At 45.7% G+C, this 26,421-nt stretch overlaps 1 protein-coding gene and 1 long non-coding RNA gene across 2 annotated transcripts; both read left to right on the top strand.

Annotated features, from left to right (window-relative positions):
* The first annotated feature begins 11,408 nt into the window (after positions 1-11,408).
* Positions 11,409-13,336, top strand: LOC147976010 (uncharacterized). Its single transcript, XR_015602108.1, has 3 exons — positions 11,409-11,852; positions 11,979-12,990; positions 13,083-13,336. It is a non-coding gene; the product is annotated as an uncharacterized LOC147976010 (long non-coding RNA).
* Positions 13,337-16,745: 3,409 nt separating this feature from the next.
* Positions 16,746-19,094, top strand: LOC125528493 (NAC domain-containing protein 58-like). Its single transcript, XM_048681230.2, has 3 exons — positions 16,746-17,087; positions 17,234-17,541; positions 18,074-19,094. Exons 1-3 carry the CDS (start codon positions 16,922-16,924, stop codon positions 18,662-18,664), a joined length of 1,065 nt encoding a protein of 354 aa, XP_048537187.1. The 5' UTR covers positions 16,746-16,921; the 3' UTR covers positions 18,665-19,094.
* The last annotated feature ends 7,327 nt before the right edge of the window (positions 19,095-26,421 follow it).

The following is a 26,421-nucleotide window of genomic DNA, read 5'->3' as shown; positions in this document are numbered from 1 at the left end:
CAATTCCTTCCCAACTATAATTTGTTCACCACAACACATTTATCTTGCTTGGAGAGATGTTTCTCGTGAAACTATGGCTCCCTAGGTCTATCTTCTTTAATTTCATATGCATTGTTACTATTTACTTTCGTTGATGTTCCGTTTTATTATTTTGTCCTATATAAATTCCTACCAAACCATACAATTTATCCTTATAACTAGTAGGACAAGAATATTGACAACCTTCTTCAAACGTTGGGTGCAAGACTGTTTTGTGTTTGGTGTGCAGGTACCGAGGACTTTAGTTGCAGATGAAATTCCTACTGGTTCGATAAACCTTGATTCTCAATCGACGGAAAATACTTATTGCTAGGTTACTTCACCCTTACACTTGGGGTTTACCCTACCACTCTTACAAGAGAGTAAGGAGGAGTCTAGCTTTGTCTTGTTATGGCATCATCCTTAGAGAGAGAAAGGGAGTGAGAGATAATAGAGGGATCAACGCTACTATTTTTTCTAGTATACACTTATAGTTTGAAGTAGCACCTAGTTTTAGCAAGTATCACTAATACATTTATAGAGTGCTTTATGTGCTTCATGTTTCATATACTAATAGGGACTTCACGTTATAGAACTTGGCATGTATATTCCATTGATGAGCTTCCTCAAATGCTCTAGGTCTTCACGAGCAAGCAAGTTGGATGCACACTCCACTAATCCATAGGAGAGCTTTTGTACATTCTTAGCTCTAGTGCATCCGTTGCATGGCAATCCCTACTCCTTACATTAACATCGATTATAAGGACTCTCCATTGCCTAATGATCAGTTGCATTGATGTAAGACTATCTTCCTTTTTTACTTCTCATTAACCCCATCACTATTCACTTGTTTTTCATTAAGTGCTAAGGTCTAGACCCACGCTCATGTATTGCATGAGTATCAAGTGGATAATGCAGAAGGGTTGCGTAGTTGTGTACTACATCGGTCTTGAGGCCGATTTATGATAATATTGTCACTATAAGATGAAGATTGAATAATGCTAAGTTCGTACATAGTACTGACATTTTCTCTAAAACTTTGGTAATGGAAACATTGATTTGACGCATTGATTCATGAAAAGAAAGAGCTTGTTTATCTATATGTTTTAATGTTATTTGCTTGTTATCAACTAAAGATAATTGCTTTGAATCACATTTCTTTTGAGTTAAACTTTCATGAGACTGAATTAGATAATCATATTCATGTTAAGGTAGCATTCACAAATAAAAATATTTCTTTTGTCATGTTCATGCTCGAGGACGAGCATGGATTAAGCTTGGGAAGATACATTCCTTGTAACAATATGATCACCGATCGTATTGTATCCGACAACGATAGTTGCCTTATTACCAGCTTTCGTCTACCTTTACAAGGGGCGGCTGGACTTCCATCATAGGGCGACTATCTTCGGAGGCAAGTCCCATAACCTAGCTCCCCGTAGATCTCACATACACAATTGTAATTCACATTTTGATTAATAAAGCTTAGTAGGCAGGACATATGTTTTACCCATCTAGGGGCTTGGCCCTGCGTAAAAGCATCGTGTCACCTTCATCGCCATTGAGGTTTCCACGGGAACCTTCCTTCCTTCTACCCTCTTCACGACATCCAGTAGATCGTAAGATCTGCAGTGCATTAATCATTGACATAGTTCCTATCAAAATAAGGAAAGATATCCAGATTCGTCTTCAAGATTTATGGCTTATCACTTGAGCTCATTCCTCGCACGTCGCACGTTTGCACTCTATAGTGTTGGAATTTGGTCTATTTTGGGCCAGCCCAATAACCATTCTCAGAATTCCTAATAAATCCTAGAGGTCCCATTTAGCTCATTCATGCAAGGTGTCGGTGTCAAAACCGGCGGATCTCGGATAGGGGGTCCCGAACTGTGCGTCTAGGATTGATGGTAACATGAGCCGGGGGACACAATGTTTTACCCAGGTTCGGGCCCTCTCTATGGAGGTAATACCCTACGTCCTGCTTGATTGATCTTGATGAATATGAGTATTACAAGAGTTGATCTACCACGAGATCGTAATGGCTAAACCCTAAGAGTCTAACCTGGCTATGATTATGGTAATGATTGTCCCTCCTTCGGACTAAGTCCTCTGGTTTATATAGACACCTAGAGGATCTAGGTTTACATAAGGTCGGTTACAAAGAAAGGAATCTACTTATTTGATCGCCAAGCTTGCCTTCCACGCCAAGGAGAGTCCCATCCGGACACGGGCGCAGTCTTCAGTCTTCGTATCTTCACAGCCCATCAGTTCGACCCATGACTAACAGGTCGGACGCCCGAGGACCCCTTAGTCCAGGATTCCCTCAGTAGCCCCCGAACCAGTCTTCAATGACAAGGTGTTCGGCGCATAGATTGTCTTCGGCATTGCAAGGCGGGTTCCTCCACTGATGACTTCCAAGTAGTGTGTTCGGCCTTCCATTTAATGTTGTACCCCTCGGCTTTTGCGCGTCAACAACTTCAGTTTCCATGTGTCGAGCGAATGCGAGAGGTCGGGGTATTTTTGCATATACCACCTTGACCGCACCAGAAGGTGCCTATTTAAAGAGAATAGATCTCAGATCCCCTCCAAATCTCATGGAAGAAACCCTCAAAGCTTGCAGAGCAGAACCACCCCAACATGGCTAGCGCTCCCAGCTCTTCCTCTCGTCCCCACAACTCCGAAAAGGGGGATTGGGAGAGATGTTCAATTTCTCACAGTCAGCTGGTGAAGCTGCAAACACAGGGCTTTCTCCCCCCCCCCCCGGATTTGGTCCCCGTACGAGCAGGGATGACGTCCTTCAATGGCGGGGCTCAAGCGGAGAACTTCCCCAATCCATCCAAGGGAGAACGAGTATGCTTTGTCCCCTTCTTGTTAAGAGGTGTCAGATTTCGATCCATCCCTTCCTCCGAGGTTTGCTGGAGTATTACGGCCTCCAGCTGCACAGTATCACTCCCGCCTCTATCCTTCATATTGCGGGTTATGTTGCTCTATGCGAGCTATTCCTGGGCTGCGAGGCCTATTTCGATTTACGGAGAAGACTGTTCTGCCTCGTCCCTCGTAATCAAGGTGGTCAATTTTTGAAGTGGGAGGAGCCGAAGTGTGGCGCATCGCTGGGACCGGATACCTGTCTGGCACGCCGAAGAAAGCTTCCGAAGAGTGGCCTTCCGAATGGTTATATATCAACGACGTTGCTCTTCCCGACCCCGTCCGTATGGGCCTCCCCGAGTTTTCAAGTGCTCCGTTGAAGAAACGCCATAGCTGGCGTCCTCGGAGCCTTGAGGAAGAGGATAGTGCAGAGATCGGCCTGCTGCTGGGCAAGATTAAGATGCTTGCCCAGTCTGGATTGTCAATAGTCGAGGTAATGGCGATCTCTATAGCGCGGGGGGTCCAGCCGCCCGAATACAGAGGGCTGCCCATGTGGCATTATAATAGGGAATATGACGCCTCATGCTACGGTCGGAAGGGCCCAAAGACCCCCGCTGCTCTGGCCAAAATATTGGCCGAACTGTATAAAGGGGAGAAGGAGGAGTTCACCCGTCTCCAATATCAAGACGGATTTCCCATGTACAATCCTCCTAGCTGGGTAAGCTCTAACTCCACTATTCTACTCCTGTGTCAGAATCATTCTTGGCAGGTAGTATCTTATCCGCCCATAACAGGAATGGCGAAATGTTGTCGAGGGGATCCATGACCCTGCCCGGCAGCTGATATGTCTCCGTCGTATCTACTTTTCCAAACACTTTTGCCCTTGTTTTGGACTCTAACTTGCATGATTTGAATGGAACTAACCCGGACTGACGCTGTTTTCAGCAGAATTGCCATGGTGTTATTTATGTGCAGAAACAAAAGTTCTCGGAATGACCTGAAACTTCACGGAACATCTATTCGGAAATAATAAAAAATCCTTGCAAAAGATGAAGACCAGGGGGCCCACCACCTGTCCACGAGGGTGGGGGCGCGCCTGCCCCCATAGGGCGTGCCCACCTACCTCGTGGGCCCCCTGGAGCTCCTCCGACCTCAACTCCAACTCTATATATTTGGTTTCAGGAAGAAAAAAATCAGAGAGAAGAAATCATCATGTTTTACGATACGGAGCCGCCGCCAATCCCTAAAACCTCTCGGGAGGGCTGATCTGGAGTCCATTCGGGGCTCCGGAGAGGGGAATCCATCGCCATCGTCATCATCAATCATCCTCCGTCACCAATTTCATGATCCTCACCGCCGTGTGTGAGTAATTCCATCATAGGCTTGCTGGACGGTGATGGGTTGGATGAGATCTATCATGTAATCGAGTTAGTTTTGTTAGGGTTTGATCCCTAGTATCCACTATGTTCTGAGATTGATGTTGCTATGACTTTGCTATGCTTAATGCTTGTCACTAGGGCCCGAGTGCCATGATTTCAGATCTGAACCTATTATGTTTTCATCAATATATGAGAGTTCTTGATCCTATCTTGCAAGTCTATAGTCACCTATTATGTGTTATGATCCGTTAACCCCGAAGTGACAATAATCGGGATACTTACCGGTGATGACCATACTTTGAGGAGTTCATGTATTCACTATGTGCTAATGCTTTGTTCCAGTACTCTATTAAAAGGAGGCCTTAATATCCCTTAGTTTCCATTAGGACCCCGCTGCCACGGGAGGGTAGGACAAAAGATGTCATGCAAGTTCTTTTCCATAAGCACGTATGACTATATTCGGAATACATGCCTACATTACATTGATGAATTGGAGCTATTTCTGTGTCACCCTATGTTATGATTGTTACATGATGAACCTCATCCGGCATAGTTCTCCATCACCAACCCATTGCCTACGAGCTTTCCATATACTGTTCTTCGCTTATTTACTTTTCTGTTGCTATTGCTATCATCACTACAAAACACCAAAAACATTACTTTTGCTATCGTTACCTTTTGCTACCGCTACCACTACTATCATATTACTTTGCTACTAAACACTTTGCTCCAGATATTAAGTTTCCAGGTGTGGTTGAATTGACAACTCAGCTGCTAATACTTGAGAATATTCTTTGGCTCCCCTTGTGTCGAATCAATAAATTTGGGTTGAATACACTACCCTCGAAAACGGTTGCAATCCCCTATACTTGTGGGTTATCAGCAGTCATAGAATCGCAACCGGGATCTTGACCCCGGATATGAAGAAGCTCCAGACATATTTATGGAGCTCGAGGATGGAATATTCTATCAGACGAGCTATGACGGTACGGATGTACCCATCATCGCCGATTACCCCGGTCTCCTTCCCGCCTCGCATGTAAGTAATTCGGAGATACCTTGTCCAAGAGAGTTTTCTCATTCTTCCTCACCCACCACACTGTCCTGTGCTCAAAAGGGGAGGCGTTCGGCGCGCCATGCTGCCCCGGGGGCATCTCCGAATAGAGCGCCCCCCACACCGGGCAAGCCTTCGAAGAGGAAGGCAAACGAAGATACGGCCGAGCCTTCATCAAAGACGTATGGATTTGCAAATATGCACCTTGGCGGTCACGTCCAACTGTGACCTTTCCCTTTATCCTATATCAGGAAAAAGATGTGCCGGACTATATCCGGGGGTCCGGCCGGTCATACTTCCCGCAGCCAGGATCCAGATCCTGACGTAAAGACAGGGGCTGATGCGGGTGTGACGCCGGACTGTCCTCCAGCCGAGGATTTGGATGATGTATCCGTCACCAACTCGGAAGTGGAGAGCGCCATGAATCATCGGCGCCGTGGGGCCGTTTTACAAGACCCCGATTTTTCAAAAGAGGCATTTAACGCCTTCAGCTCGGCTAATGCATACATCCGAGTTGCTCGAGATGGGCTTAACAGAGCCACAAAGCAGCATTTAAAAGATGTGCGGGTAAGTTTACTTTGTACGAATATGATAACCATATGCCAGTAGCCCCGAGACTTGAAGCAGTTGTTACAATTGATTTGAGTATCGTTGTATAACCAGGTTCTTACGGAGAAGAACGATCTGCTAGCCCAAGAGCTAGAAAAGTGTCAGACGTAGCTAGCTGCTGCCCGTGCCAAACTGGAGAAATCCAAGAAGGCGTCTCCTGGTAATATTTCCCTCCATCAAGAAACAATGATTATATAACAGCTGTGCTAATACTGTTGCTTGTCTCATAACAGGGTCGTCAGACCAAATTGAGGAACTGAAGGCCGCTCAAACGAGCGAGAAAGAGGCGAAGAGACTACATGCCGCAGGCGAGCGCGTTCTGACCCGAGTCAGAGAGGAGAGAAAAAAACTCCAGGATTCCAACATCCAGCTGGGCGAGGAACTGAAAGATGTACGGGACCAACTGGCCGAATCCATGAAGGAGAATAAAAGGCTGCGCGGAGGCATATTCAGTATGTGGCCGAACTTACCTTATAATAGTTCAGAGAAGAAAGGTACTGACAAAGTTATGTTTGCAGGTATGCTGACAGGCCATCCCGAAGAGGAGATGTCCGGATTATCGGATGATCTGCTGCAAAGGCTGTCGCAAATGCATGAGCAAGCTCGGAAGGCAATGGGGAGTGTTGCTAAGGCCTTATGGCCATCCGCCTCCCCTCCAGGAAATATGGAGGAGCTTGTAGAGCTATTCAAGGGAGCACGGCGATGTATCCGATTATGAAAAATATCGGCATGCCGGGAGGGTGCACGAGAGGCCTGGGCCATGGTGAAAACATGGTATACCAAGCTTGATCCGTATCACATGGCCCGGGTCGGACCTGTAGGGTCCGATGGGAAAGAAGTGCCCGTTAATTTGGTATATGACCAAGTAGCAGTAGCTGCAAAATATTCCCAACAGGATTGTAAGTTAGACATCATGTTGGATGGTATAGAGGAGGAAATTTATGAGTCTAAGTGACTATGTACTTTCCGTGATATATGTAAATCCTAGCTGAAATGTAAAACGATTATCATGGCAGACCTTTTCGCTTCAACCTTGGGACCCGAAGGTGCGGAGTGTTTCCGAATACCAGTGCGGCCGAATAGACCGGGGTATGCGTGGAAAACAGGCGTAGGGGTCATAGTTTCTTGAACAGACAATTTGTATTCGGCTAGTTATGTTATATTACATTATGTAAGAAACATCTTCCAGAGAGAATAGTTCCGTTAAGGGTTCCTTTCCCTAGGTGTGCATGCGTTTCGTGTGCATGTCCGAACTGTGATTGAGAAAATCGCAGTATAAGTAACTTCTGGGGGTTCACAATGGAGTGAATATGAAAAAGCATCTTTAATCCACTGACCGAATATTCCCTTAAGAACGCTAGCTTTCGGCTTCACCTAGTCTGAGGTACACATTCGGATGACCCGGCAGTAACAATCGCAGAGGTGCTCCCTTTATGCCCTAGCCGAACTAACGGGAATGTAGGGCATGCGCATAGGAGCCAGGCAACCCAGCTTGGCCAAAACTTAAGTCATATCGATGCATATAATGGCGCAGAAAAGGTACATATGGGAGAAAACGCATATGTAATGAGCTTAATGCTCGGAAAATAATAATAGCAAGCTTTTGTCCAAGAAGCACCCAGGTGTAATGGACGTACATATTTGAAGATATATGCGTCAGGGGTGTACGGTCTAGCCGCACGAAAGCTTTAAAGCTAAAGAGCAAAAACGAAAAGAGAGAAACAATAATGGAAACGATGGGAAGAAGGAGACGAACACATGATTCGGCGCTAGGCATAGAATCGTCAGAGTCTGGCCACGTTCCAGGGGTTCGGCTCTAAGCGATTGTCTGACGCATCATGCAAGCGGTACGCTCCTCCGGTGAGAACTTCGTCAATGATGAAGGGACCCTCCCACTTGGGCTTGAGCTTGTCCTTTTTCTTCTCCGGCAGGCGTAGAACAAGTTCGCCAACATTATAAGTCTTGGCCCGCACTTCTCTGCTTTGATACCTGTGAGCCTGCTGTTGATAAAATGCATAACGTGCTTTTGTGACGTCGCGCTCCTCCTCCAGGGCATCCAAGCCGTCCTGCCGATCAAGCTCGGCCTCTCTCTCTTCGTACATGCGCACTCGAGGTGAGTCATGAATAATGTCGCAGGGTAACACTGCCTTTGCGTCGTACACCATGAAGAATGGTGTGTATCCGGTAGTGCGATTGGGCGTGGTCCGCAGCCCCTAGAGTACGGAGTCAAGCTCCTCAACCCAGTGCTTGTCTGATCCTTTCAAAGACCGCACTAGTCTAGGCTTGATGCCACTCATAATAAGATCATTGGCTTGTTCGACTTGACCGTTTGTATGTGGATGATAGACAGAGGCGTAATCAAGCTTGATGCTCAGATTAGCGCACCAGGCTTTCACTCCGTCAGCTGTGAAGTTGGAGCTGTTATCAGTGATGATGTTGTGTGGAACACCATAACGGTGTACAACGCCGGATATGAATTCTATCACCGGCCCGGACTCGGCCGTTTTAACTGGTTTGGCCTCTATCCACTTAGTGAATTTATCCACCATGACTAGCAGATATTTTTTCTTATGGCTTCCTCCTTTAAGGGGTCCAACCATATCTAGTCCCCAGACCGCAAAAGGCCAAGTGATGGGGATTGTTTGTAGGGCGGTGGGGGCATATGACTTTGGTTAGCGAAGAGTTGGCATCCGACGCAACGTTGGACAAGGTCCTGTGCATCTGCTCGGGCCGTCGGCCAATAAAACCCTGTACGGAAGGCCTTGCTAACAAGGCCTGAGCTGCGGTGTGGTGCCCGCCGAGACCGGCATGAATCTCAGCCAAGAGCTGCCGCCCCTCGTCCTCGGAGATACATCTTTGAAGGACTCCGGTAGCGCTTTTCTTATAGAGCTCTCCATCGTGAACCTTGTAGGCCTTCGAACGCCGGTCAATGCGGCAGGCCTCATTCTGATCCTCAGGAAGTTCCTTCCTATTAAGGTAGGCCAGGAAGGGTTCGGTCCATGGGGCAATAACTGCCATAATGAGATGGGCCGACGGTGTTATTTCGATGGCTGAGCCTCCGATGATATTGGTGGGTTCGGAATCTAGGGTTGTGTTTGGATCCGGACTAGTGTTACTACTCTCCCCCTGCCACACCACAGATGGCTTAAAAAGCCTTTCCAGAAAGATATTGGGTGGGACGGGGTCGCGCTTGGCACCGATACGAGCAAGACCGTCCGCCGCTTGATTACTTTCTCGGGCCACGTGATGGAACTCGAGCCCCTCGAACCGAGCCGACATTTTGAGGACGGCATTATGATAAGTTGTCATCTTCGGATCTTTGGCATCGAAGTCTCCATTTATTTTAGATATTGCAAGGTTTGAGTCCCCGCGCACTTCCAGGCGCTGTATGCCCATGGAGACAGCCATCCGAAGACCATGCAATAAGGCCTCGTATTCGGCTGCGTTGTTGGAGTCTGTGCATAGTATTTGGAGTACGTACTGAACGACTTCTCCAGTGGGGGACGTTAAACCGACGCTCGCTCCTAGCCCTGCCAGCATTTTGGAGCCATCGAAATACATAACCCAATTCGAATATGTGTCATACTCTTTAGGGAGTTCGGCCTCTGTCAATTCGGCGATGAAGTCAGCCGGTACTTGGGATTTAATAGCTCGACGTGGTTTGTATGTAATATCAAATGGAAGGAGCTCAATGGCCCATTTGGCAATCTGGCTCGTGGCATCGCGGTTGTTTATTATGTCGTTGAGTGGTACTTCGGAAGCCACCGTGATCGAACACTCCTGGAAGTAGTGTCGTAGCTTTCGGGATGCCACGAAGACCGTGTATGCTATCTTTTGATAATGGGGGTACCGGGATTTGCATGGTGTAAGGATAGTGGATACGTAGTATACTGGTTTCTGAAGCGGGAATTTGTGTCCGGCCTGTTCTCGTTCAATGACTAGCACGGCGCTCACCACTTGATGTGTTGCCGATATGTATAGCAACATGGGTTCGCCGACATTTGGCGCGGCCAGGATTGGGTTGCTCGCTAGATGCGTTTTTATTTCTTCCAGTCCGGCTGTTGCCGCGTCCGTCCACTCAAAGTGATCGGTTCGCCGTAGAAGGTGATAGAGTGGCAGTGCCTTTTCTCCCAATCTGGAGATAAAGCGGCTTAGAGCTGCCATGCAACCCGCAAGTTTTTGGACTTTTTTAAGGTCTATTGGCGTAGCCAATTGTGACAGAGCTCGGATTTTGGTTGGATTTGCTTCAATTCCTCTGTTGGAGACTATGAAGCCCAGCAGCTTTCCTGCGGGGACGCCAAAAACACACTTTTCCGGATTGAGCTTAATGTCATATGCGCGGAGGTTGTCAAATGTGAGACGTACGTCGTCTATTAGTGTTTCGACGTGCCTTGTCTTGATCACGATGTCGTCCACATAGGCTTCAACTGTCTTTCCAATCTGTTTCTCCAGGCATGTTTGGATCATGCGTGGTAGGTGGCGCCGGCGTTCCTGAGCCCGAAGGGCATGGTGTTGAAGCAGAATGTCCCATATGGGGTGATGAATGCTATTGCAGCTTGGTCGGATTCCTTCATTTTGATATGATGGTATCCGGAATAGGGACGACGGTGTTATTTCTCTAATGAATCCGGTCTCGATTAGCTTGGCTAGCTCCTCTCCCATGTCTTGACATTTGGGTTCGGAAAAGCGCCACAGTGTTTGTTTGACCGGTTTGTATCCCTTTAATATGTTGAGGGATTCCTGGCATGTCAGAGGGGTGCCGGCGAATGTATCCCAATTTTCGCGAAGAAAATCACGTAGCATGGCATCGACCATTGGGTCTAGTTGTGCCCTAATAGATGTTGTCTTCTTGGGGTCCGTTGGGTGGACCTGGAATTTGACTATTTCTTTCGCTCACTTGAAGGAGGTGGATTTGGGGCGTTTGTCTAAGAATACATCATCTCTGTCCACCGTGGAGCGCAGTGCGGTTAATTCTTCGGCCGCGAGGGCTTCAGATAATGCCTCAAGGGCCAGGGATGCAGTTTTATTTTTGGCGCGGAGTGCTATGTCCGGATCACTGGCGAGAGTGATTATGCCATTAGGCCCGGGCATCTTAAGCTTCATGTACCCGTAATGAGGTACATCTTGGAAGCGTGTAAATGCCTCTTGCCCCAAGAGGCACTACTAGAAAAACTATTATTAACGACGAGAGGAAGAAACTCTTGGTCGTTAGAAAACTAAGCGAACCTCGCATGGTGGAGATCAGGCTAAGGCTACCAACTATCGTGTAACAACCCCCTCAGAGAAAAGAAAACTAAGCGAACCTCGCATGGTGGAGATCAGGCTAAGGCTACCAACTATCGTGTAACAACCCCCTCAGAGAAAAGCTACATGTAACAAACACCGAATTACTCTTTTTTAAGCCCATGGGTGTTGTCGTCATTGACCCAATCTCCTCCTCCTTTAATATCCTTACCTTCCTAATCTGACTCCCTCTCCTTCGTTTCATCTCCCACATTGCCAGCCGCTTCTCTCTCGTTTCCTCTTCCACCCGATCCGCCACCATGAGCATGGCCTCCGCCTTCGGTTATGACCCTCGTCCACCCATCTCCCAAGATACAACACATCCATGTCCTCCACATCCACGGCCATCGGGAGGAAGCCGAGCAGGAGAGGTACGGGCTAACCCTAGACCGGCCTTCCACGCATTGTTGGGGTGAGGAGGATAGAGAGGCGGCGGCGGCAGGGACCGATTGTTTTTCCCGTGGGAGTAGGATCTGAGCGGGGAGGAGGAGACGCATGCGTCGCCACAACACCAAGGAACACCTGACCGTGAAGATTCTCTTATTCCTTGATGCAGATTTATTTGTGAAAGAAGAGAATTAGTGAGAGTGGTCAAGCAAGCTCTTCCTGACATGTTTTTCTTAGATGACCTTTCTCCAATTAAGGTATTTTAGGAAGATACTAATTGCTTAAGTTGTTTTGTACAGAGAAGATGATTTTGCATAGGTCTAGTTGTTCTTGAATCAGTTCCAATAAGTATAGTGTTGATTTGGTTTCTTTTATTTCTACAGGTTTGAATACTACGGTCAGAAAAATCCATTTGAGATCACAGTTTTTGCTGGTCTCGAAAAATGTATTAAGTTCATTCTGAACTTTAAGTTCAGAGAAGATGGTATTTGTCTTCTGCAGCAATCATGCCAATGCGTGAGGTATGATTTAGCCTGTATAATAATTAGTCAATAGATTATATTTATTTGTACATGGAAATTGATTGTTCATATGTGAGGATTTTGTAAAAGAGAACAAGCAGTTTGATTCCTGTCCCAAACTGGCCGAAGCAACACGCAGTACCAAAGCTAGTATCTAGATAATTCATTCAAGCCTGAAGCAACACACACGTACACAGCACCTAATTGATCTTTGCGTTGATCGGTCCTCACGGCTGGAAACGTATTAATACGCATGTATATGCAAAAAACTGGGCGTATTGCCTTGTATTGGGCCTGATTCTTTTCTTTTATTTCTCGTTGTTGTTCAATGTTTACAAAAGGGTATGCATGCGTATATATAGCAGCTAGGACAACCACAGGCTAACCTACTTGGTTGCAAGTTTTAATCCTAGTATACTAGGTATTTGTTCTGCGTACAACCCGGATACAACACAACACACGCCATCATTATTTCCAACATACTCTTTGTGCACTTTAATTATCTTCGGCAAAAAATGTTTTTGGCACCACAGTGGTTTCTTGTTTTATTGTATCTTGTGTTTGCAGTTGCTCCCGGTGGTCGGTGCTCCTGTCTGATTTTAATAAGAGCCACGGATGTTTGCATTTGAATTCCATTATGATCATTCATATTATATATTGATGCTCTCTGGGCCTATAACCATTAATGCCTTCTAGTTATGTTCTATTTTGTCACTCAGGGCATATGCAAGTACTTTCTTTTAGTTTTTACTTGCAACAAATATCGATTTGTAACTAAGTGGCCAGATATTTCGTCTTATGTCCTGTATTTTGTGCCAATTTCTGACAATTCTTAGAGGTCTACCAGGCTCCTCATAAAAGCCAACATGCTCAAGTAAGTTACTCTCATATACTGATTTTATCGGCCGCTATTGTGCCGATTTATTTATGTGAACTGACTTTTATAACTTACTCAACATTTTGTAGGAATGATGGAGCACCTTGGTATAAAGAAGCATGAGGAGGTATTAGTCGCCGATGAAGAATTATATCCATTCAACCAATGATGGCGCCCCTCGATTGAAGATTAATAAAGAATATATTTTCTAGTTTTTCCATTTCCAAATTAGATATGAGAAGTACATTGGTCATGTAAGGAGTGTTTTTGACTCAAATGTCTTAAATGTCGTTTTAATTCCAGATTTGTATGTCGAATTTTGTTAGTTGATCTTACTTTTACTAATAAAAGAGGCTATGACCCTTTCAATCTTGAGATTCTTTTGCTTCCTAATTAATGCGGATAACATTTAAGCGTTGGATGCTACTAAGGATTCTATAGGTGGTTGAATGGAAATGATATAAAATTATTAGCGATGACAAAAGTGCTCGCTAATACTATAATTGTGGTTGTTATTGCCTTAGGGATGACGACCACACACTATCTCGTCGTTATAAGAATAACGACCGGAAAATTAGTTTTAACGATGGAGCCTGCTACGACCAGCATATTGTGGTCGTTATTGACCTTTAATGACAACAATGCGACTTTTAACGACCACATATATGGTCGTTAAAAACCTTTTTCCTAGTAGTGAGGGCGTGATATTCACTGTTGAAAGGGGCCACTTGGAAGGTTATTTCTTCTGACCGATAATTCTCCGGCGTGCCAAATACCACGTCGAGTGTTATTTTCCCCGCACATCGTGCCTCCCGGCTAGGAATGATTCCTCGGAAGGTCGTGCTACTTTGCTCGATGTGGCTCCTGTCTATTTCCATTTTGTGGAGTGTATCTTCGTAGATGAGGTTTAGTCCGCTGCCGCCGTCCATGAGAACCTTGGTGAGCCGAAAGCCATCCACAATTGGACTGAGGACCAAGACGGTTGGTGCTCGGACTGTCCTGTATTTTGGTTCGTCACCGGCATTGAAAGTTATAGCCGTGTCGTTCCAAGGGTTTATTGCTGCTATTTGACAGACTTCGGCGAGTTCGCGAAGTGCCCTTTTGCGCCTATTGTTTGAGGCGAATGTCTTGAAGACCGTCAGTACTTTGGGGTCGTCGTCTTCTGGGGGGTGTTGTTCTGGGGTATTCTTGGTGAGGATATCCTCGCTGCTCTTGGCCACTTGCCGGAGTATCCAACATGCTCTAAGGCTATGTGTTGGTATGTTATCCGGTGTTGCGTGTATTTTGCATGGCCCATCGAGCCATCCTTCCAGAACGGTTCTGCGCCTCATACTGGACTTATATTTCTTTACTATTGGACCTGGCGTGTTACAACGGCGCGCCCTCTTTGCTTGAATGAGGGATTGAGTGGGGACCGATGGTTCCCAACGGGCTGCCTAAGTTTTCCAAGCGCTTTCCATTACGCTGTACTTCTGTACGATAGTTGCCAAGTCAGCGAACTGTAGTATGCGACCACGGTTGATGGCGTTGAGGATTCCTTCGTCCATGCAATTGTTGCGGAACGCTGAGATCGCTTCCTCGTCGCGGCAATCTTTAATCTTGTCTTTGACAAGAAGGAATCTGGCCCGGAAGTGGTGGACCGTTTCCTGAGACTGCTGTTGTATACTCATGAGAGCGCTTATATTTGGGTGGGTGGGTGGTTTTAAATCTGAACCCTGGCCCAACTTTGGATCCGGAGTCTGAAGGACTTCCGGACTTAACAGATCAGGCTCTGGGATATCCACTGATTTCTTAGGCCCGTCGTCCAATTCTATGTTCGGAGGGCAGGATGCATCTCCTCGCAGGTGGGTATCCGGCTCTTCGAAGCCGGAGATCCGGACATAGTCCGTCCTTAGTATGGATGAAGAGTTGTCGCCTCGCTCCTCGACTATCGCTATCTGGTGGGTGATCGGTGGAGATTTGGTTTCTCCCTGATCGGGTTTAAGCCCAATTCGATCGTAGTATGTGGCGGCCCCAGGGCGGCGATGCGATCTAGGAGCTCGTTTAAAGACGAAAGCTCTGCTGGATCCATCTGCTTGGAGTGTTCGGAGTCGATACGAAGGGGATTTTAGATGACCCGGGAGGTCATCGTCGGCTCAACAACCGAACAGACGGTCATGGTAAAGCCACCCAGCCGGAGGGTTTGGCCCGGGGCCAGTGCTCCTCCGGCGGTGATATTGTCCTTGAGAACAAGGCGAGCCATCGATCCTGTCGTCAACATCACAGTGGAACTCTCAATGAAAGCACCAATGTCGGTGTCAAAACCGGCGGATCTCGGGTAGGGGGTCCTGAACTATGCGTCTAGGATCGATGGTAACAGGAGACGAGGGACACAATGTTTTACCCAGATTCGGGCCCTCTCTATGGAGGTAATACCCTACGTCCTGCTTGATTGATCTTGATGAATATGAGTATTACAAGAGTTGATCTACCGCGAGATCGTAATGGCTAAACCCTAAGAGTCTAACCTGGCTATGATTATGGTAATGATTGTCCCTCCTCCGGACTAAGTCCTCTGGTTTATATAGACATCGAGAGGATCTAGGGTTACATAAGGTCGGTTACAAAGAAAGGAATCTATTTATTTGATCGCCAAGGAGAGTCCCATCCGGACACGGGCGCAGTCTTCGGTCTTCGTATCCTCACAACCCATCAGTCCGGCCCATGGCTAACAGGCCGGACGCTCGAGGACCCCTTAGTTCAGGACTCCCTCACAAGGCAAGGGTGGGATTAAATCATTTGTTAAATGATGTAAAAAAATCATTTAATAAATTGCCCATATTTCCAACATATAGTTCAAACTTATTTCCCTGGCAAGAAAAGAATAGTTCAAATAGCCTGTTTAGCATAATGGGTCCACCACATCGATATCATACTAGGTAATATGCACAAGAATAGTAGCAAGCACAATTCATATACAAGACAAAGCTAATACAGGTTGAAGCTGCATATGGTACCGCTACGATTTCTTTCTTTTGCCAGACTAACCCTACTACGGGTCCAATTTCTTGTCTGTAGCATATGCCTTCCTTAGCCAGAAAAAGCCCAAACAAACAAATCCTACCCTCATAACCTGTTTCGGCACCATCTCACTGTAGTGTCGAACTAAATCTGGCCTTGCTACTAGACCCACAAATTTGTCAACATATTGCATACCTTCCTTTTTGTTCTATCCCTGTTAATCTAGCTGAAGTTGCCTATATGTTAGTCCGTAGTCTCTACACCCTGACTCATGCATCCTTGGCAAAAAACCCAAGGAACGATTCATTTATGTCAAAAAAGAATAACAGAGTTTCCTATCATTTTTTGGCTGAATGAATATAAGCCGTGTTATTATTATTTTTTAAACTATATAAGCCGTGTTATTACTCTGCAACAACGGTGTGGGATCCGAAAACTTCAAAAAAAAAACGGTGTGGGATTCCGTTGTGTCGGGTGGATCGGGCGGGAGATTCGGCCCAAATCCATCGCTCAGCAGGCAACACGTGCGTGCGCCAGCGAGTTTCACCGGCCGACGTCATGGCGGCCCATGTCCATGCCCAATCCCCGGCGCCATCACGCCGGACGTGAGGAATAACGAATCAACGATAACCACACACCCGGCCCCTTCCCGACGAAACCACAGAGAAGCCCTCCCTCCCTCCCTCCTGGCCGGGCCATGGCCAAGCGTCACGCGCACAAGAGGACAAAATTCCGCAACCATATAAGCGGCCCCTCCCCTCTCGTCTCCAAAAGTTCGAGCTCCTCATTTCTCATACCTACAAGCTCTGCTCATCTATCGCTAGCTCCCTCTAGCTACCAGATCTTCTTCCAAGCCTGGTTAGCAGTCGAAGTTATCTAGCTAGCTAGCTAGCTAGGGTTTTTGTCATCGAGCGCGCGTGGCGTGGCGATGATCATGTCCGACCCGGCCATGCTGCCGCCGGGCTTCCGGTTCCACCCGACGGACGAGGAGCTCATCCTCCACTACCTCCGCAACCGCGCCGCCGAATCGCCCTGCCCCGTCTCCATCATCGCCGACGTTGATATCTACAAGTTCGACCCATGGGCCCTGCCATGTTAGTACCTCTGCACCAACAGATCATGATTCATGCATGCTGATGATCCATTCATTTGATTCCCACTTGCGCTAGCTTCACTCTCATCTCAATAATCGTCTGTTATTTCTCTTGTTTCTTTAATTTTGGGGGTTAATTAATTCCAGCCAAGGCTAGCTACGGGGACAGGGAGTGGTACTTCTTCACGCCGAGGGACCGTAAGTACCCCAACGGTGTCCGGCCGAACCGCGCCGCGGGCTCCGGCTACTGGAAGGCCACCGGCACCGACAAGCCCATCCGCTGCAGCGCCACCGGCGAGAGCGTCGGCGTCAAGAAGGCCCTCGTCTTCTACAAGGGCCGCCCGCCCAAGGGCATCAAGACCAACTGGATCATGCACGAATACCGCCTGGCCGCCGCCGACGCGCACGCCGCCAACACCTACCGCCCCATGAAGTTCCGCAACGCCTCCATGAGGGTAAGTCGCCAGCACGTACGGTACAGCAATCAATCAAACATATAAACAAATTAAATCAACTGAACTGAACACCCAAAACCCTAGTATGGAGTATAAAACCACATATAGGAGTAGATCTTATATGTCTGTCAATTCGTGTCATGGTAGTCGCATGTGTGGCACCGAACGATATGCACGCACCTGCCCGCGCACTTGCACAGCGATTTTTCTGGGAGGGCGTACGGGTTCGTGTCGTCGGCATGTCAGATTTTGCCAAAATGGAATCGGGTTGTGCAGTGGCTTGCCAGTGGACGCAAGAGCTGCTAGCTTTAATGTGCGTGTCTCGTTTAAAGAAATGTTCTTTAGGCATACTTGGCATGGTTGCGCGAAGTCAATAGATCCGACAATGATAGGCCTGATTGATGCATACGCGTGTTAATGACTGATTCACCTTTCGCCTGCTTGATTGAAAGCTTTATTCATTTATTTCTAGATTTTTTCTTTAACTAAAATTAATACTACGTGCGATCCGTCTTGGCATATATGTATGCAGCTGGATGACTGGGTGCTGTGCCGGATCTACAAGAAGACCAGCCAAGCATCGCCGATGGCGGTGCCACCGCTGTCCGACCACGAGCTTGACGAGCCTTCTGGCGCTGCCGCCTACCCCATGTCGAGCGCCGGCATGATCATGCAAGGCGGCGCCGGCGGCTATCCGCTGCAGGCCGCGGCCGGCGGCACACAGAGGATGCCCAAGATCCCGTCCATATCGGAGTTGCTCAACGAGTACTCGCTGGCGCAGCTCTTCGAGGACAGCGGACACGCGCTGATGGCGCGGCACGATCAGCACGCCGCCCTTCTCGGTCACCCCATCATGAGCCAATTCCATGTGAACGGCATGCCGCAGCTGGGGCAGATGGATTCGTCAGCCTCAACGTCGGTGGGAGGCGAGGGTGCCGCCGGGAAGCGCAAGAGGCCGTCGGAGGACGGTGACCGTAACGGGTCGACGAGCCAGCCAGCGGCGGCGGTGACGGGCAAGAAGCCCAACACTTCTTGCTTGGGTGCAACAACGTTCCAAACAGGCAACAACACCTTGCAGGGGTCGTCACTAGGCCAGGGCCATCAGACGCTGCTCCGTTTCTAACATGGGGATCGGATGAACTGACGGTGGATACACACTATACTACTTGAACCCCATTAGTTTGAATTATATACGACCGGCGAACTGGTGATTTGAAGAACAATTATGGGGGTCTATTGCACAAGATAGGTCTAAATTAGACAAATTATTGGTCAATATATATAGGAAAAGGGATTGTACTTTTACTTGCGTCAGGTGTGTGTATCGAACGAGTAGCTAGGTCCATGGATCATACTAGTAGATATGGTTTGTAGTGTGTACACAATATTTTTGTCTCCTAGGCATGCAGTACAATCATGTACTTGAAGCTTACGACCGTGCTAGGAAGGGCTTGATCAGACTGAGATCGACGGACTGAAAGTCTGGAACAAAGATGTAAAACAGCGAAAATAGATTCTTTAATGGAACCATTAATTCATCTTATCATGTTTTACTATTGTACTCAAGGGTCTGTATGCAGAAATGTTCAGCCATACACGAGAAGATTGTCGAATTCAAGAAAAAAGAAGTAAAGAAAGGGACGAGAAAATCACAAGTAGGAACACCTGCTCCAAGAACATAATTAGTCCATTCAGAAGAAGGGGAAATAGCCAGAAAAACACATAAAGGACGGACGAGAGAAGAATATGGAACCCGGGCATTTAATAATTGGCCAAAAGCAGGCAAGTTGTGGATGGCGTTTAGCTTTCAGTTCAGGTAGCGGGTGGGTGACAGCCTTTTCATCCGGCTGAAGTTTTCTTCAGATTGGCCAAGAGGCTTTTTGTCCATGTAGAATCTTGTCCGGCCACCAAGGCATCCTGATATTGCCATGCACATCAACAAGTCCAGGAACATCCATGTCACGGATCAAACAAAAAATGGCCCATTTGGCGGCTCGGAGTGGGATCAATTAATGGATGGATGGGTGCACTTCAGTGCAGTGCAGGTCCCCTGGAGCCACAGCCAGAGGACAGCTCTAATTATTGATTCACTGTAGCAGATCCATCGTCAAGAATCACGATAAGACGGACGGATGGATGATGGTTCAACAAAAAGTCAAGGCGCTGGCAGGACCTCACGCATGTTGAGCTTTAGCTGGATTGGTGGATCTGGGTGTGGTGGTTTTCTACGGCTCTGTAGTTTTCCCGACTTAATTGGCGGAGTACTACTATTCTGCTTTGAAATGTACAGTAGTACATCGAGTGTTTTAACTTTTGCTTTTACCAGCCGGCAGAGTCCTTCCTTGAGAGAAATATTAATAATTGAAAGGAATAAACGAAGCCCTTGGCCATGTCTCGTGTGTGTAGATTACTATTAGCTTTTACTACCTGGTTGTTACTTTCCATAGCACCATGTACATCTAGTCATCTGCTAGTGCCATGCTATTTATATTTTCCTAAGGCGGAGATGCTTATCCACAGGTAAAATTTTCCATGCCGCACACGCAAGTAATGAAGTAAGTAGAGCGCATTGACCACCCACCCCATCTATGTCCTGAAACAAAGGTTGAAAACAATGGTATCATACCGGCTCGTGCTTTATTCCCCATGCATGCAGATAAGGCACAACATTCCTCAAACTCTCTGAATCTCACGGTAAGACGGCAAGGCAACCAAAAGACCTCGGATAGTAGTTTAACGAAAGATTCAGAAGTATATTCCGTCTTCCACCTCGCATCGCCCAGCCGTTTTCCCCTTGTGGCAGCTCGCGCGAGACGGCCTCTCACGTATCCCCTCGCCACTGGCCGGAGCCAAATTTTCTCGCCGGATAACGCTTGTTAATCGGAAACGGGCCACCTGAGGGAGGCCTCCGTTCCCACTTCCCTGTCACGGCGCTCCATTGATTGATTAGATTAGGAGCCGGTGCTCATGCTGACCATACGCTACGTACGTTTTTAACCATTGGGGAGCCATCGGAGTGACGGGGAATTGCTGCCGTGGCGGCCGCGCGGGTTCTGGCGACGACTAGAATTCGTCCAGCGCACTGCCGTTCGTGAGCCCATGCAGGCGGCAGGGAAACAAAGAAGCAGGTCGGAAGGACCCGAGTGCAGCTATTTTGACGCTACCTAGGGCAAGTTGCGTGAATATGTTATGTTATCTTGTACTCCCTCTATTCCATAATGTAGTGCTTCCTCTATCCACGTGCTTCAACTTTGACCGTAAATTTAAATACCAAGACCGATTGCGGCGGGAGCGAAAATTATATCAGTGAATTCGTATTCGAAAGAAGTTTTCAATTATATAATTTTTTCTCCCACCACAGTTGGTCTTGTTGGTTAAATTTATGGTCAAGTTAGACCTCAGAAAGCGTGGGCGCACTATATTTTAGAATTGAGGGAGTACTAGTAGCAAGAGCTTTGATTATTATCCGCTAATTCATGATTGATCGCTGGCCTTTCAGTTATAAAGTAATTTTATGTAAATGATGGTGGGGAGATTGAGCACGCTTATACCGAACCCATGCCTCCAGAATCAAGGGATACCATATAGTGGCTGCTTTTGTGGCGGTGATGGCTAGTTCATACCTTTTTTATAGGTGCTTTGTTCCAAACTTAGGTACTAGGAGTGCAAAATACATTAGAGACGTGGTTGGTGAAAATAAACAAGTACTAGGACTTGGTAGTAAAACACTTTTTTTTGAGGCAATGGTAGTAAAACACATGTGACAACGTTGTGTATGCTTTAAAAAAATTGGCAAAAGACTGGCCATTAAGCATACGGATGGGTCCGTCATTGTTCAAGCAGATTCATCGACTGTGTTGCCCATCCTCTTGGGCGAGACTCTTTTCAGGTTGGCGGTCATCTAGCTTCTGAGATTAAATCTCTCATGAAAGTTAAAGAGTTTGTTTCTCGGAAAGTTAGTAGGTATCAAAATAAGTAACACATAAATTGGCAAACTACAGCCGTACTGAAGCATGTGCTACAGTATGGATGCATTCAGGTCATCTTTTCTGTGAGACACTCTTGTCTCAAGATTGTAACCCTATCATACAAAAGCCTACTTTCCCGACATACAAATATCCAAATGCTTAGCCCCCGCGAAGACCCAACGGTTGGCTGCGTTTCAAATTCTTGATAGGACAATGACGCAAGTTGATGCTTTGTTGTTGGTGAAAACACGTGAATTTCTCTCGTTCCAGATCTCCCACCAAACTAACATGGTAAGAGAGCCCGCGGCTTTTGTGGCTATCATGGGCATGATGGAGAAGATGATTCCATCAAGGTTAAACGTCACTGAAGTTGCTCTATGTGGAGAGCTCAAGAAGGTGCATTCCAAGCCAATCTTTTACCATGCGCCAAAGTTGAATGGAGTAGCGACATTGCAAAATAAGGTCTGCAACCGTCTCAGGAGCTCGATTGCATAAGGGGCACCGCCCGTAATTTGTCCATCCATGTTGCAGTATATTTTTTACTCACAAACTCTAACAACGGCGACATGTGATAGTATTGGCTACACATAGAAGAAGATGTTATTCAGAAATATATGAACTGATTAGTTAACAAGTGTTTCATTATATACGTCATCCAAGTGGAGCATGCATTTTCTGGGAGCAATTACAACAAAGATGGGTTGTTTTTCGGATTTCCATCTCATAGTTTTGTCAAACTGGGTCATGGAAGGAAGAGGGCCAATGAATATTGGTTTGGGCGCTTCCTATTTTAGAACATCCTATATGACACATTAAGTGTAGAAGTGTCGGCGTCCCGCACATTCGTTGTTTTAGTAACTTATGAATTTCATTTAGTTTTTGAAAGATCAAGAATTATTATGTTCAAAAGGTGTGAAGATTTTGTGAATTAGTTTTTATCTATTTGCGAACATTTTCTGAAAGCACAGACGTTTTTCAGAAAAAAATGATTTTTTTAAACACAAACACATTTTACAAATCTGGAAAAATTAAAGCACCAGCATTTCAAAAAAATATGATAACTTTTATACAAAATTTCGAAAATTTTATGAAAATATGAACATTTTCCTAATTTACAAACATTTTTCAGAAATCGTCAATTTGTTTTCAAATTTGCAACCATTCCTCATAAACATGAATTTTTCTAAAGTGCAAATGTTTTTAAAATTGTATAATTTTATAAATACGAACATTTTCCAATTTTCCAAAACCTTTTGAAAACATGAATATTTTTTGAAAATGTTTGAACATTTTTGCGGAAGGCAAAGATTTTTTAAACTTACGAAAAATTTCCATGAAAGCACAAGCATTTTTATAAAAATCCAACAAAAAAAGTTTTTAAATAAAAGAAAAGGAAAAACTAAAATATACCAACAAAGAACATGAAAAAAAACAGATAAAATAACCATTTTTTAGCGAAGAGACGAAATAACCAGGATGTATTGAACGAACAATATCTTACATGGGCCAGCCCATCATACCGGCTCTTGTAGAAAACAAGGACTACATGACGCAATGCGCATTCAATAGAGTTTACGTCCTATTCTTTGTTTCTCAAAAAAAAAACTCCTATTCTTTTTCCCCTAAAAAAATCCTATCCCCCCCCCCACCCACGCGCCCTTTGACCTTGCCCCTGTTTTCTTTGTTTTTTTTTCTACTTTAAAATGATTCGGGATTTCATAAAATTTATTAATTTTGAAATAAAGTGAATTCAAAAAATGTTCCGGGATTAAAAAATGCTTGTGATAATGGTGATAATTTTAAAGAAATGTTAACAACTTTAAAGAAATGTTCTGGAAATAAAAAAATGGTGATAATTTTGCAAAAATGTTTGCATATTTCAAAACATATTCATGAATTTGAGTAAATGTGCGTGAATTCAAATAATGGTCAGAAATTATTAATAAATGTTTGAGAATTTCATAAATAATTCAGAAATTTCAATAAATCATCGCTTAATTTTTCTCTGAATAAAAAATTCGTGCATTAAAAAAGTGTTATTGAAAAAATGTTCATAAATTTTAAACATTGTTCCAAAATTTCAAAAATGATTTTTGATTCAAAAAAATGCAAATTCAAATAAACTTCATGAGTTAAAAAAGTATTTGCGGATTTGGAAAATTATCATGATATGAAATATGTTCGAAAATTTCTATTGTTTTCTCGAAATTTAAAAATGTTTAGTATTTAAAAAACATATTGGTCGTAGCAAAATAATGTCCGTGATTTCAAAAAGTATTCATGAATTGAAAGATAAAACTCAAACTTGAAAAAAATAAAGTAAAAAATGAAATTCAACAAATGAAAGTGAAAATAAAAAGTGAAAGAGTGAAAACCGGTCTGGGGAGGTTCACTTTAAATGGGTTAGTTGGGCCACCCAAGTGTATGTAGCGGATAGCTGGGGGTTAGGGTGGGCATATAACCCGAAAACCGAACCACTGAACCAAATTAACCTGAATTGAAGCCGAAATGACCGAAGTCGATTGATTTGGTACTGTGCTCAGTTAGCGATTGTGAGAAACCAAAATTTCTTCGGTGATTTCGGTGTGCACGCTTGGACCACCGAATTGACCAAAGCACCCGTGCCCATGTAATTACCATTGATTCGCGTCCACAACTCACGTGACGATCCTGGCTGTCGACTTAACCTGTACTGCAGGCGCAGGCCACAAATCATAACTATAACTATGTCTGTTTGCTTCCTTTTTCCTTTTTTTATTATCCCCCGGTGTTGTACATCACAAGTTTTTTTGAGCAATAGGTGTTGTACATCACATAGGCAGGATACATAGTTGCTGCCTGGTGTCTCGCTCACGTAATGTTATTATGTTTGGACTCCTGTGAGCCTCCAATAGAAGCTCTCCTGTGCGTACATCCGCAATTCTGTCGCAAAGAGCGACCGAAAAATAAATACAAATTTTTTTGAGCAAACAAAAAAATAAATGGGCTGGCCCAGCACGGAGGACAGGTGCTCCTTGGCCCACCAGCTAGACAAATCCTGGTTGACATTTGTCGGAGCGCCTATATGGCGGGGAACTCCTATGTGACGCATTCTGCGTCAACTAGGTGCGGCTTCGCACAGGAGCAGCTAGGTGCGTTAACTAGATGCGTCAACTCTCTCCTCGTCATGGAGAGCACCGGGATGATGAAGATGGTCACCGGAGGGGGATTCCCCCTCCGGCAGGGTGCTGGAATGGGTACAAATTGGCTTTCGGTGGCTACGGAGCCTTCTGGCGGCGGAACTCCCGATCTATTGTGCTCCCTGGTCGTTTTAGGATATATATATATATATATATATATATATATATATATATATATATATATATATATAGGGATTGACTATTCGTCACCCTGGGTGAGGAATAGTTATTCTTCACCCCCTGTATTTCATCAATGCATCGTAATTTTATGTTCCGTCAGTTTTGTCTTATTTCTGACATAAAAAGAGACCGTAAGAAAATATATAATTGCCGTAATTTTTTATGTTATGTAAAATTATAAACATAAAAACATAGTGTAAAATGTACCTAAACTGCAAATTTTTTTGTCTTATGATCTATATTTTTATTTTCTTATACCAAATTCTACGTAGTGAATCAATAGGAATGTAACTATTTGAATTTCAAATGTAATTTAATTATGAAGTGATCATAAGATTACCTTGGGTGAAGAATAACTTATTCTGCACCTTGGGTGATGAATAGTATCATTATATATATATATATAGGTGGAAGAAATACGTGAGGGGAGCCACGAGGGGCCCACGAGGGTGGAGGGCGCGCCCCCTGCCTCGTGGCTTCCTCGTTGCTTCCCTTTCGTACACTCCAAGTCTTCTGGGTTGCTTCCGATCCAAAAATAAGTTCCGTGAAGTTTCAGGTCAATTGGACTCCGTTTGATTTTCCTTTTCTGCGATACTCTAAAATAAGGAAAAAACAGAAACTGGCACTGGGCTCTAGGTTAATAGATTAGTCCCAAAAATTATATAAAATAGCATATAAATGCATATAAAACATTCAAGGTTGATAATATAATAGCATGTAACAATCAAAAATTATAGATACTGTTGAGGCATATCTCTCTCGATATAGTTTTGGTGATTGATGACAACATGTTTGCGGACTAATCATGTGCTTTGAGTAGTTCACAGATTCATCCTTGGCAAGAGACGTTTTCTTCCCTTCAGAGTGTCATTCAAGACGGTGTAGCTCTTTCGTTTCTTTTTCGGTGGACTAGTTGCGTAGAGGGCACCGTTCTATCAAGAGGGGGTCCGCTGGGGTACTGCTTGGGTGGAATCAACACGTACACATCAGCTTCTCTCCCTCAGAGCTCTTCCACTTTGTTGGGGAGATCTCTTCTCCTTTTGTGTCCTGTCTGGGTTCCAGCGGTAGTACCGCGCAACCCAGCGGTAGTACCGTTGAGGAGTCACAAGCGGCAGTACCGCTCCGCAGCGGTAGTACCGCCGGTGACTCCACAACAGTACTACCGCTGGCCCGCCTGGCACCACCGCCTCGTCCTCAGCCTCGACGGAGATCTCTCTCTCTCTCTCTCTCTTGTCTGTGTCCCAGCGGTAGTACCGCCGAAGGGTCACAAGCGGCAATACCGCTCCGCAGCGGTAGTACCGCCGGTGACCCCGCAGCTGTACTACCGCTGGGCTGTCTGGCTCCTACCGCCTCGACTCGAGGGTTCTTTTTCTCGTGTCGGTTTTTGCGGCACTAGTTGCGGCAGTAGAGGCGGTAGTACCGTTTCGGAGCGGTAATACCGCCCTTACCACCGCGGTAGTACCGCGCTGGGTCCAGATCCCTGCTGCTCTTCTCTGCGCGGCAGTACCGCTAGCTGGAGCGGCAGTACCGCTGGCTCAGCGGTAGTACCGCCC

This window comes from Triticum urartu, chromosome 4A (assembly GCF_056163025.1).
Source record: "Triticum urartu cultivar PI428250 chromosome 4A, HENAU_Tu73, whole genome shotgun sequence".
Classification (NCBI taxonomy): domain Eukaryota; kingdom Viridiplantae; phylum Streptophyta; class Magnoliopsida; order Poales; family Poaceae; genus Triticum; species Triticum urartu.
This window is presented reverse-complemented; position numbering and strand designations above follow the sequence as displayed.

What these genes read in the sequence shown, in the direction of transcription:
- LOC125528493 (XM_048681230.2), top strand. Translation starts at nt 16,922, where the DNA reads ATGATCATGTCCGACCCGGCCATGCTGCCGCCGGGCTTCCGGTTCCAC. An exon ending in CGACCCATGGGCCCTGCCAT is followed by an intron (nt 17,088 to 17,233) that starts GTTAGTACCTCT and finishes AATTAATTCCAG; the next exon opens with CCAAGGCTAGCTACGGGGAC. An exon ending in TCCGCAACGCCTCCATGAGG is followed by an intron (nt 17,542 to 18,073) that starts GTAAGTCGCCAG and finishes ATATGTATGCAG; the next exon opens with CTGGATGACTGGGTGCTGTG.